Here is an 11,803-nt window from a genome sequence, read left to right as displayed (position 1 = left end):
GAACTGTGCCCAGGGGTTCCCCAAACAAGGTGAGGGCTTCTGGAACCTAAACATGTTTCCAGTAAGACACACTCTGCTCTTGGTTGATTGTTGATACACATCATGCTTGGGTCTTCCATGTTTCCAGACTCCCCTGGACACCACACTGGCCTGGAAAAGGTCACCTCCCAAAGCCAATGATAGATTGATTAAACACAAAGGCAAAGTATGAAAATTAATCGAGATATTTAATAGACAGTGCAAACCATAATTTCATCTGAATATAAATGTATGCACGTTTCCAATGGGTTATCTATCAGTTATCACAAACAGCAACAAGGACCTTAGAGCTATGTTAGAAAAATGTATAGCTGGAATTTAACTCAATCTCACACACTCTCAAGAGAACACCATCCATTTCAAATCAGTGTCACAAACTCCAGAAAGACCAGGGGAGTGGGAGTGAGGAGTGGGCCAGAGTGGGGAACACAGGGGCCAGTACACAGGTGATGGACAGAAATACAGCTCTCGAGGAAACCAAAATAGATGCATTATTACAGCTAAGGACAAGGAAAAGCCTATGGCTTTTAAACAACGACTCTTCTGCCAGTACCATACACGTCTTACAAAGAGATGTGCGACAAGTCAGCTGACTTAAAAGGACAGAGGCTACATTTTCAGGTCATTTTGACTGCAAACGGTCGACCCTTGCCATTGAGGTTCAGCAGTGGAGTTAGCGTAGTCCAGAAGCTCAATGTTGGATTTGCAAATACAGTTTATTTTACAGAAATTCAACATTATAAACAGCAGGCACCTCCCACCCACCCCTCCCCACCCCTCCCCCCCACCTGTCCCGCTGGGTGCAGACCATGCTATGCGGAGTGAGCAGTGATGCAGCCCTACTGCTTTGGAGGGAGATTTGAGAGCGATGGAACCTGCCTGCACCACGTCCGGCCTGCCCCGCACACGCACGTGCCTGCCCGCCGTGCAGGCCACCAGAGTCTGTCTGGGCCCAGCCCGCACTGGACTGGTTAAATGGTTCCAGCCCAGGTCTCCAATTCCTTCATGTCGTCGTCTTCCTCTTCCTTCTTCTTGGCTGTAAGAGGACAGAAAAGGCTGTTTAAGAAGGCTGGTCGCTGTGTTCTCCACACATTCTGGCTGGATGCCAGGGCTGCGCTACCCCGTGTCTACAAAACGGCCCTGCCCGTGCAGCCCGCCACATCTCCAGGCTATCAGCAGACTGCCTCTCTGTGCCTAAAAGCTGCAACGCAGAACTCCAGATAACCAGGCAGAGCTTCTCCAGCACCTCCCCTCCCCAACGCCAGAGCGAGACGAAATAGGGAGGATTCAACACTGAGTCCATCAGGATCCACGCGTGGCCTCCGGCCAGAGCATCTAACGTGGGGGAGAGTGGGAAGAACCCAGAAGAGTTCCAGTCTAAGCCACTCCTCTCCACCTCAAGGGCCTAAGCCGCCTCTCCACCACAGGCAGTGGGCTGGACAGCTTTCAGACCTGCACCCCACCCCTGGCAGCTGACTCAACCAGAGGCACCACTTCCCCTTGACCTATGGGAGGATGAGAGGACAGAGCTTGGTCACACCCTGCTCCCTGGGTTCTCTCTCCATGCCAAATCAAGCTGCTTCACCTTTCCTAGAAGTTCTGGGTGGAATACTTCTACCCAAAGGTAAAATAACGGAGGAGGAGGGGCTCAAAGAAGGAAATGAAGGTTTTATAGAACGAGGTCTCTAAAAAACCCAAAGCTGTTTTGGGCTACCTATAAGCCCCAGCTGTGCACTGCACAAGATACCAGACGGGAAGAAAGAGCTGTCCTGGACGTAAACTCTCACCTTTTTTGGTGACAACAGGGACAGCAATTCTAGAATAGTGGTTCTCAACTGGATGAGATGTCTCCCCTCCCCCACCCCCACAGCCCCCAGACATCTCGGAAAATCCGGTGACATGTTTGGTTGTCAAAACCTGGGGAGGCGGATGCCACTGGCATCTAGAGGGCAGAGGCCATGGGTGCTGCTCACCATCCAGAGGGCACAGCACAGGCCCCCTCCCAGTCCCCACTAAAAGAATGGTTTGGCTGTGTCAACAGCGCCAAGGTTAGGAGACAAGGAAAGAGCGGGTGGCACTGTCTTCAGGGCTGTCACAACAGATGCCACCTGGCTCTCAACTCTGGGCCACTCAGGACCCACACAAGCCAGCCGACCACAGGATCACCGACCCCACGGGTCGTGGCTGTGTCATGACCGTGGATAAGAAGTACTCACCGGGTTTTGATGGTAGGGATATAGAGGGAACATTCGGTAGAGGAACTGTTTCCGGTCCACTGATTTCCAGCAAATTCTTGTCTAGTTCCTCCTGTTCTAGTTCTTCTAATTCTGCCATGAGCTCATCCTGGGAAAAGCAAACACAAAAATGAGAGTGACACCCTGAGGAACCCCAGCCCCTCCTGGGGTGCCTCCTACCCGACGGCTCAGGGGCCACACATCCCTTCTGAGGTCAGGGCAGATGGACTCCAAGTGCACACTCTGTGACTCATCCTGAACACACTTCCACTGGTGAACAGAGCACACTATCGAGCAATTACTGACGTCTACGTGGGGTCCCTGCACCAGGCAGGGAGCATCTTGAGAGAAGGGATCGTATGTTTTCATTTCTCTCTCTCTCTCAGAACTGGGTGCACTGAGGGAATGTTCAGGAGTGTCTGCTGAATTGAAATGAACTTGACTAGTCCATTGAACTCCAGTCTGAAAACATGGAAACCCTGGCGCTGGGAGCCAAAGGTAAGAGCTACAGGCTGCTTTTTCAGCTATACGGCGGCAATCAGCACAAAGAATTAGGTTCAGTGGAGAGGCCCTGACCTTCGGTGGACTCAAATCTAAGGCAGAATGAGGTACAGAGCCTGTAACTGTATTTTAAAAACCTAAGAGCTTCAACATTCAGAAAACCAAGATCATGGCATCTGGTCCCATCACTTCATGGGAAATAGATGGGGAAACAGTAGAAACAGTGTCAGACTTAATTTTTTTGGGCTCCAAAATTACTGCAGATGGTGACTGCAGCCATGAAATTAAAAGACGCTTACTCCTTGAAAGAAAAGTTATGACCAACCTAGACAGCATATTCAAAAGCAGAGATGGACCAAAGCCGACTAAGGTCCATCTAGTCAAGGCTATGGTTTTTCCTGTGGTCATGTATGGATGTGAGAGTTGGACTGTGAAGAAGGCTGAGCGCCGAAGAATTGATGCTTTTGAACTGTGGTGTTGGAGAAGACTCTTGAGGGTCCCTTGGACTGCAAGGAGATCCAACCAGTCCATTGTGAAGGAGATCAGCCCTGGGATTTCTTTGGAAGAAATGATGCTAAAGCTGAAGCTCCAGTACTTTGGCCACCTCATGCGAAGAGTTGATTCATTGGAAAACACCCTGATGCTGGGAGGGATTGAGGGCAGGAGGAGAAGGGGATGACAGAGGATGAGATGGCTGGATGGCATCACGGACTAGATGGCCCTGAGTCTGAGTGAACTCTAGGAGCTGGTGATGGACAGGGAGGCCTGGCGTGCTGCGATCCATGGGGTCGTAAAGAGTTGGACACAACCGAGCGACTGAACTGAACTGAAGAGCTTCAAGGTTCCAATTGCTATGGCAGAAATTGGTAGGTGACCAAGTTCCAGATGAATCCTTCAGGGATCAGATGCAAACATTCCTTCCTTGGTTTCACCTTTATCTCCCAGCAGAGCTGTCTGAGGGCGAACCCCATAAATTCCTCAGGGCATGGTGACCTCGGCTGCCCCTGCTCTGAACTCAGGGGCCCACCACGGAAGGGTGCAGGGTCATTGCTTGCTGAAACCAGTATTGACCTGAAGTCTGCTGAGATGTCCTGACAAAGGTTCCTTTACTCCACCTTCGCTCCCCCAAAACTGAAAGCATCTCTCAAAACCCAGAATTCGGGAGGGTGCATGCCACACCTTGTGTCTATGTTCAGGTTTCTGGAGGGAGGAGACCTGGTGATTTCCAGACCACATACCCACCGCTGGAGAGGACTCAAGTGCACATCAGAGGCAGCCCGGGCACCAGCTGAGAAGCTGGTGTGGTCAGCACAAAACCACTCACCTCATCAAACTCTTCTCCAAACCCTACAGGTTTTGAAATAGCTGTTGAAATCTCTTCTGCAAGTTCCTGCTGGTCAGCAATGTCCTGCATTAACTCATCAACTTTATCGATGTCCCTTTAAATGAAACAAGCGTTGTGTTAGTCTATGTACAGAGGGTCTGTGAGGCAGAAACAAGGATCTGCTGCCCGGCCCCAGCCCCACAATCACTCCTTCTGAGGAATTCCTTTTTTTTTTTGGCTGTGCTGAGTGGCATGTGGAATGTTAGTTCCCTGACCAGGTATCGAACCCAAGCTCCCTGCAGTGGAAGCACGGAGTCTTAACCATTGGACCACCAGGGAAGTCTTGCGGAATTCCTTTTTTGTCTTTGTCTTCTTCCCCCTCTTTTAAACTAGAGAATCACAGAATCAAGAGGACAAAAGCATCCTTAGACATCACCCAGTCTAACACCCCGAGGAAATAAAGCTGGCAAAGTTAGATGCCATCGTGAGAGTCTCTTATGCAAGCTGGTAAACACATTAGATGAGACCGTGGGACTTGGGAACTCCTGGATCAATAGCTCTTCAAGATCAAGGGCAACTCGCACAGTGATAAGTAAAATCACAAATCCTACAACAGAACCATGCAACGTGACCAGCCCTTCCCATCTACACAAATCTACTATGGCTCCTGCACGAGGCCCCAAAGGAAGGGCAAACAATGCAGATTATTCCCTATGTGCTGACACTAACGCCAACAGACTTACAGTCAGTCAATATCACATATACACGTGTATCTCCAAGCACGGTATTCACTAAGAGGTGCTGTGGAGAACACGGCCATGAAGGGGACACGCACCTCACTCAGGAAGCTCAGTCTGACGAACATTCCCTCAGACAGTAGCTCAGTCATCTGAAGGCTACTTTTCCCGCAATCCCACACTTCTAGGGCAGGGATCAGCAAGCTTTTCCCGTAAAGGGCCAAAGAGTAATAAATGTTTTAGAATCAGTGGGCCACACGATCTCTGTTGCAAAAATTCAAGCCTGCTGTGTGCCACAAAAGCAGGCACAGACGGTATGTATTAAGGGATACAACTGTGTTTCAGTAAAATTTTATTTACAGAAATTGGCAGCAGGGGACTTGCCTGGGGCCCACAGGCCACATTCTGCCAACCCCTGTTTTAGAGCATGGCTGAGGACCCAAAAGGAAGCAAAAAGGGGCTCCCAGCACCCCCACATATATGATGCCAAGTTCAAGCACTAAAACAAATGCAGAATTCTGTTCTGTTTGGGAGAAGTCCTCATTTGGGGCTTAATGTTAACCTGGCCTTTAATTACAAATGTAACAGCTCAGTTATCTGGTTTCTTCGGCCACAGAATGTGAGAAGTAGCCACATAAAGGAAGGAAGGCGGAGGTCAAGAACACTTGTCAATATGAGAGCCAAAGCCCAAGAGTGATGGGGAGGGAAAATTCCATCAAAAACAGACCCAGGAAGAGAAAGAGCTAAAGCCCTCAAACGTACGTACCACACCTTTCAGGGCCCCTGACAGCTTCAGGAGAAAGTCACGGGAACTGATTCTAATCCCAGTTCTATCCAAGTTCCCCCATAACCCAGGGCAAGTCACCTCCCCTCCCTGGGACAAACTTCTCCACCTAGATGATCAGAGGCCTGAGTAAGAGAACCTTCTAAGAAGCCAAAGCTTTCCAGCTTAAAACTCTACATTCATTCCAATAACCCTGAATTATTCAGAAAACAGTTTCATTCCATGAGATCTGCTTCTGGGGGCAGCAGGGCACCATAATCCATTTCAGAGGAGTTCCAGAAAAGATGAAAATCAGAACAAACTTGGGTGCCTGAATGGATGAGTCAAGGGGTCTGGGGCTGAGGCTTGCACGGCCAGCACCGCCCTTTCGCGTGTGCCCCCCTCCACCAGCAGGCGCCACGTACATGTTGTCGTGGGCCGCCTTCATGGCCTTGGCGGCATAGCCCATGTTCTTGAGCACCTCGGTGTTGGTGTTTGCATTCTCCAGGGCCTCTCGCTGGAACTCGATTGTTGACAGCGTGCCGTCGATCTGCGCCAGCTGCTTTTCATATCTCTTCTTGCGCTTCAGGGCCTGGAGTGCCGCTGCATGAGGGGAAGAAAACACGGTTTCAGAGAGCCCGGACACAGGGCAGCGTCCTAGAGTTCACTGAGTCGTCTTCCTAATTGGGATGGATGCGCTTCAGTTTCTGCTTTCACTACAACAGAGGGCTAATACTCTCTTCTCCACAAACAGCATATTCAATATTCTGAGAAAACTATACAAAATTCACATTCTTCAAAATGCAGCCAGGCACTAAGCCAAAGTTCACACTCTCTGGTAACCACACGCATAAATCAAAGCATGGAAGGTACCCCAAACAAGAGACTGCTTTGAAGTCAAACTGCCTTAGGTTGAAACCCCAGCTCTCAGCCTCAGTGAGCTGCTGAGCCTCCCTGATAGGTTGATATGAATGAGATAACATATATGCAAACACTTAGCACAACATTTAACATAGTGGGCACCCCCAAAACCCCTCTAATTATTACAAAGCAGCTTTAAAGTATCATTTTATGTCAACTAAATTACAAAATACTAAATAATGACTATAGCAAATACTGGATCATTTGGGGTTAAAATGCTATCTCACACACAGCCCACACTGTAAATTGTTATAGTGCTTCTGAAAAGTAACACGGCAACACATAGCAACAGCCATAATGTTGTTCCTGCCCTCTGACCCAGTAATTTCCTTCTGGAAATGTATTCAATAAGAGCAAAGGCCCCATGCCTGAAGATGGTAACTACAGCATTCTCTATCATAGAAAGCAACTGAGCAACTGAAATAAAGACAGAATTCCCTGTCAGGGCCTCATCTAGAGTCTGACCACTGGGTCAAATCAATGCCACCACCTCTCTTGGCCTCCCAGCGTGTTAAGGCTGCAGCAATCACCTTGTTTTAAGATCCAGTCAGGGTGAGCACTTTGATCAAGGTGAATTGGTAACAGAGCAAGGGCCAAACCACATCTCCGTACTCAAAGCCCAAGTTTCCCTCTCCTTACTATTTTAGTTTCCCTCTTTACACTGAAAAGTATCAGCTGAGCATAAAGCTCAGGAAGGAGGCTCTGCACAGACTCAAGCAGAAGGAATGACGGGTCAGGGAAGCTGCCTGGCGCCTGCCTTGGCCTGGACAGCACTAGCCTCACATATATATGTAGACACATACACACTCGTGCACTTGTGCCCACTGTGTCCCCAAGCTCTGCACCAGAGCCACCCCCTGCAGGCTGTTGGCCACGGCCAATCTCCTCCCCAACAGGGCCGTGGTTTCTCCACATGCCACCTGAATTGGTCCTGTACTCCTTCCACTAAAGTGCCCTGTGAGCCTAGGACTGCCCCCTGAAAACCATCTGCCAAGGGAAAAGGGCCTTGGCTTGCATGTAAGCAATCCTTAAGTCCACAGTTCTTCCAAAAGCAGCAGACAAACCCCCTAGGAAAATTCCTCCAGCCAAAGGATAAAGCAGGCTAAAGAAACACTGCAAAAAATCCAAAGAACAATGAAATGTGCCTCATTAAAAGCTGAAAAGCCATTCCACTTGTTACTTCTCTGATCCTGGTGTGAATGGTCAGAACGGCCTATGACGTCAAGAAATTCAACCTGCAGTCACATCTAGGCGTCCCCAAGACCCTTTACTGAGCACCTGCACCTTCTGCTAGTACTAAGCCATGCCTGCCAAGTAATTACCTCACAACAGCAACCCTCTAAAGTAGAAATGACCACTGTTTATCAGAGGAGGAGACAGGTTCAGAGAGGTAATTCAGGTTACCAGGTGGCAGTCGGCAGAGAGTAGATTAAGCCAGGTATGGAACTCCACAGTCATGGGCTCCCACGCTAACTGCTATGCCCCCCACTGAACAAAAAAGGCAGGATCTTGCCACGGAGGTGCAGTCCAGTCTAGTAGGGAGTGTCAAAGGAACTGGAGGATCACAGAAGAGGGAACACAAACCCAGTCATGTCATTCCTTTGCTTAAGAACCCTCAACCGCTCCCTCTGCCCGCAGGACAAAGCCTCTGAGTGGTTTAACGAGGCCGGCAATGGACTTGGGATGCTCGCCTTGAACCAGGTTCTGGAAGCCCCAGCCCCAAGTTCGGACCCCTTTGCCACTGACCATCGAGGCACAGGGACGATACCCTAGGCGAGTCCTGTTGTACAAGCAGTCAGGGCCTGGCGTTGCTTCCTCCTGACTCCCCGGTGCTGAAACTGATTCAGACACACCCCAATCAACAAGCGATTCTCGAACCTTCTCAGGTCAACACTCCACACGCGCCCCCTTCCCAGGCCCTCCTCAGCCGCCCTCACTACCCTCGCACAGCCCAGCCTAGAACTTGTTCATCAGTTGAGATTTAACAGGTGTTCTGAGCGCCTGCTGCGTAATACCATCCGCTTCCTCATTTAATCCTCCCGCAAAGTCCTGGGGCACAGATCAGACAGATCAGAAGGGTGGAGTGGCTCAACTGCGTCAGCCGGCTGGTATGAGAGAAGCAGAGGGCTCAACTACTGGCCTGTGTGAACCCCCAGGCCCCTGCTTCCCACACAGCCTCCGGACGATGCTAAGTGACACAGGGACAGATCTTAAGAACAAACAGCGAGATGACATCTGCCCTGCTTCTCAAGTGTCCTGAGTACAGGAGGAGCCGTGATTTTACAGTCAGCTGCGTTCTGACTTTTAAAACCAAATTTATTCTTTCCCTGTTAACATCACAGCATATTTAGAACTGCTTTACCTTTTTCTCTAATACATTTTCAATTGGCAGGGACTCCTTGCAAGCCAGTCTTCCATTTCTCTGATCTGCACCCCACTGCTAAAGTCTCCTAGGCAATAAATTATCTGGAAGCAAATACCCAAACATATCAGGGGGGTAAGCCAGAGACCCCCACGAATGAAATAATGTTTGTATTATGCATCTTTACAAGCCATCATCCAGCATAATGCCTGGTACACACTGCTTAATTATATTAAACTGAATCTCCAATTTCATCTATTTTAAGTTCTTCATATATTCTCTGCAGGGTTCCTCATGTGGGGTACACCCGTATTTTATATCCTGTGAACCTCTGATTGAACAGAGAAAAGATAACATCTCATTGAAACAGTGGCTAAAACAGTCATCTGACAGGATTCTTTCCCTGCATTTGTCCTGACCCATGAAACAGGAACTTTGGCAAGTGCCTGCCCTAACCCTTCTGTCCTTGCCAAGAGGTGTGCCCTGAAAGGAGGAAACGGTTCTGAGCTAGAAGCCTCTAGGGCTCCCCCTCAAACCTGCAGGGTTCGGAGGATCTCTTCGCCTCTTTGCACAGAAATCTCCAAAATCTGGTTTCTGGCAGAGACAGTCCATTTTTTTTACCCTAACCTAACTCCTGTTCCATTTCTCAACTAGTTGAGAACCCTAAAAAGAAAGGGTATGTGATTAATTTCCCCCTCCATACATGGTTCACCAGCAGAGTAACCTTGAAATGAGACATGGGGCCAGTCTTTGGGCTGCAAGACTATGTGTAAACATAAATATTCACAGCACTTGACCCAGCCCTCCTTCACCATCTACCCCATGTGTAAACGTGTGGCACGGTGATGAAGTATAACTCAGGGCAAAATAAATGAGTAACATGCCACACTTCCTGCACACCGTTCCACTTCAAGTAAGCATTCTCCACTCCAAGCTTATTGCTGACCACAAAAATTTGCTTCTGTAGAGCAAAAGCCTAAAGGGTCAGACTCAATGTTTTACATATGTCTTGCCTTACTTATACTTCTCCAAAATTCCTGAGTTAAAAAAACAAGTACTGAGTTCTCATTATGAGGTTTAAAAAAATGTAATCATGTGAGGTAATGCACATTAACTAAGTGTATTTTGATAATTATTTCACAATATACACATATATTAAACCATTAGGTTGTGTACCTAAAAATAACAATGTTATATGTCAATTATATCTCAATAAAACTGGGGTAAAAGGGGAAAAAAGGATAAAAACAAGTACGGGGAGTTGTTAAGGTTAACATCCAAACCAAATATTCAAAGAAGAGGTGTCCAAATAGACCCCTTTTCTGCCAAAGAACCCCCACCCCATGTCATTTATAAACACGATGCTTTAATGACTGAAATCTAACCCAGGCCAACAGAAGTTTAAAAGGCTGCTTTTAGCTGGAAAAAAATAGTCCTTGGAATCTCCATATTTAATTATGCCTTTGCTGGTTCCAAGAGAGTAATTACAGCAGCAATTACAGAATCTAATAACCAGCTTTATTGGCTCTGAAAGCTGAAGCAAAAACAACTCCAACCATGTTGAAATAAACATTGGTCTCCAGATAGTTGCTTCATTAGACACTCTAAAGACAGCTATTTGAAGAAAAAATACAGAAGAGATACCCAAAGAAGCACAGATCAGTGGAACAGGCATTTACCCAGGACCAGAAAGTCCTTCTGCAAGGTATCTGTTAGTGACTGGACAGAAACCACTTTCAAAGAACACATCAGTTCAACACAACTACCAGGTGGGATGCTCCTTTCTCCTCGACAAAGGCAGACACAACTTCTCTTTGAAGAGCTGCCGAGGAGGGAAAGTCTGTCTGCCCTGATCTGGGGGCATTCAGAACAGGGGCCATTAGCCCCTGGTATCTCAACAGATGCTAAGATGTCATAACTGTATACTAATGACTGAGATTAGTACACTGAGATTCAGGCATTGGGGAGAAGGAGGGTGCGGTGACATCCTCTCACTGAATGAATGATGATGTTTAGAGTCCTTTCAAAGACTCAAGATTCTACAACTGAATTCATGCAGCAGAAGGTCCAGGAGCTGGGAGAGGAGGAGAGGGCTGGTCCTTGCCCACTCTCAGCAGGAACTACATAGAAAACACAAACATAAAACGTTAGCTACACACATAATGCTAAGTGAGAATTCTGAAGAACCCTCAGCAGCTCAGTCATGGCAGGGCTACTGGTGGGCAGCGAGTTGGTGAAGCTGCAGAAACCCTGCCTTGCCCACCTCCGGCAATTAGTCAGATGCTCACTCCCTGCTCTTTTTGGCCATAAGTAAACCTCATATGTTCAAGGTACCCTCAGCCAAGAGAAGCACACCCGGCCCTCAAGCCACTAGCTGCTTTGCTGGGGTTACCTGTCATCTGCCCTGTGTATGAGGGCAAGAAAAGACCCAAGTCAAAACTACAAGATCACCAATGTCAAAGAAACCATCCTCCTGGAGGGACGGTTATTTGTACACATCCATGGCACTGGATGTCCACCAAATCCTGACCAAGTAAGAGTTACAATCTTAGCATCAAAGGCTGAGGGGGCCTGAAGGACTCTCAGAGACCCTAAAGTCCAATCTATTTCATTAGAAACTGAGAAAAAACGATGCCCAGAAAAGGTGACATAGCCTGCCAGGACCCCACAGTGAGTTAGAGGAAGAATCAGGACTAGAACCCAGGTCTGCAGCCCAGGACTCTTTATACCACCTCAACTCTGTTATCTCCAAAGTAAGTCATTATAAATAAACCAGCAGTTCACTTGCCATTAGGAAAACAGTCTCCTAATGCTCTTTCAGCCAATCTCAAACTCTCTCTTTTGCAAACTCCATTAAAAGCTCACACTAATGCATAAAAGAACCAGGAAGCTACCCAATATGCTTTCCTAAGTCCCCAGATG

General features: G+C 48.0%; 1 protein-coding gene across 1 annotated transcript in view; it reads right to left on the bottom strand.

Annotated features, from left to right (window-relative positions):
* Positions 207 to 11,803, bottom strand: part of CHMP4B (charged multivesicular body protein 4B) — a 46,623-nt gene continuing 35,026 nt past the window's right edge. Inside the window, exons 2-5 of the mRNA XM_018057730.1 lie at positions 6,024 to 6,201; positions 4,099 to 4,213; positions 2,256 to 2,382; positions 207 to 1,075 (exon numbers count right to left, since the gene is read on the bottom strand). Coding sequence (XP_017913219.1) covers positions 1,011 to 1,075; positions 2,256 to 2,382; positions 4,099 to 4,213; positions 6,024 to 6,201 — 485 coding nt within the window. The 3' untranslated portion in view covers positions 207 to 1,010. The remainder of the gene's footprint in view (positions 1,076 to 2,255; positions 2,383 to 4,098; positions 4,214 to 6,023; positions 6,202 to 11,803) is intronic.

The sequence above is a fragment of the Capra hircus genome, chromosome 13, assembly GCF_001704415.2.
Source record: "Capra hircus breed San Clemente chromosome 13, ASM170441v1, whole genome shotgun sequence".
In the NCBI taxonomy this organism is placed as follows: Eukaryota; Metazoa; Chordata; class Mammalia; order Artiodactyla; family Bovidae; genus Capra; species Capra hircus.
Note: the sequence above shows the minus strand (reverse complement) of the source record. Positions and strands in the feature narration are given on the sequence as shown.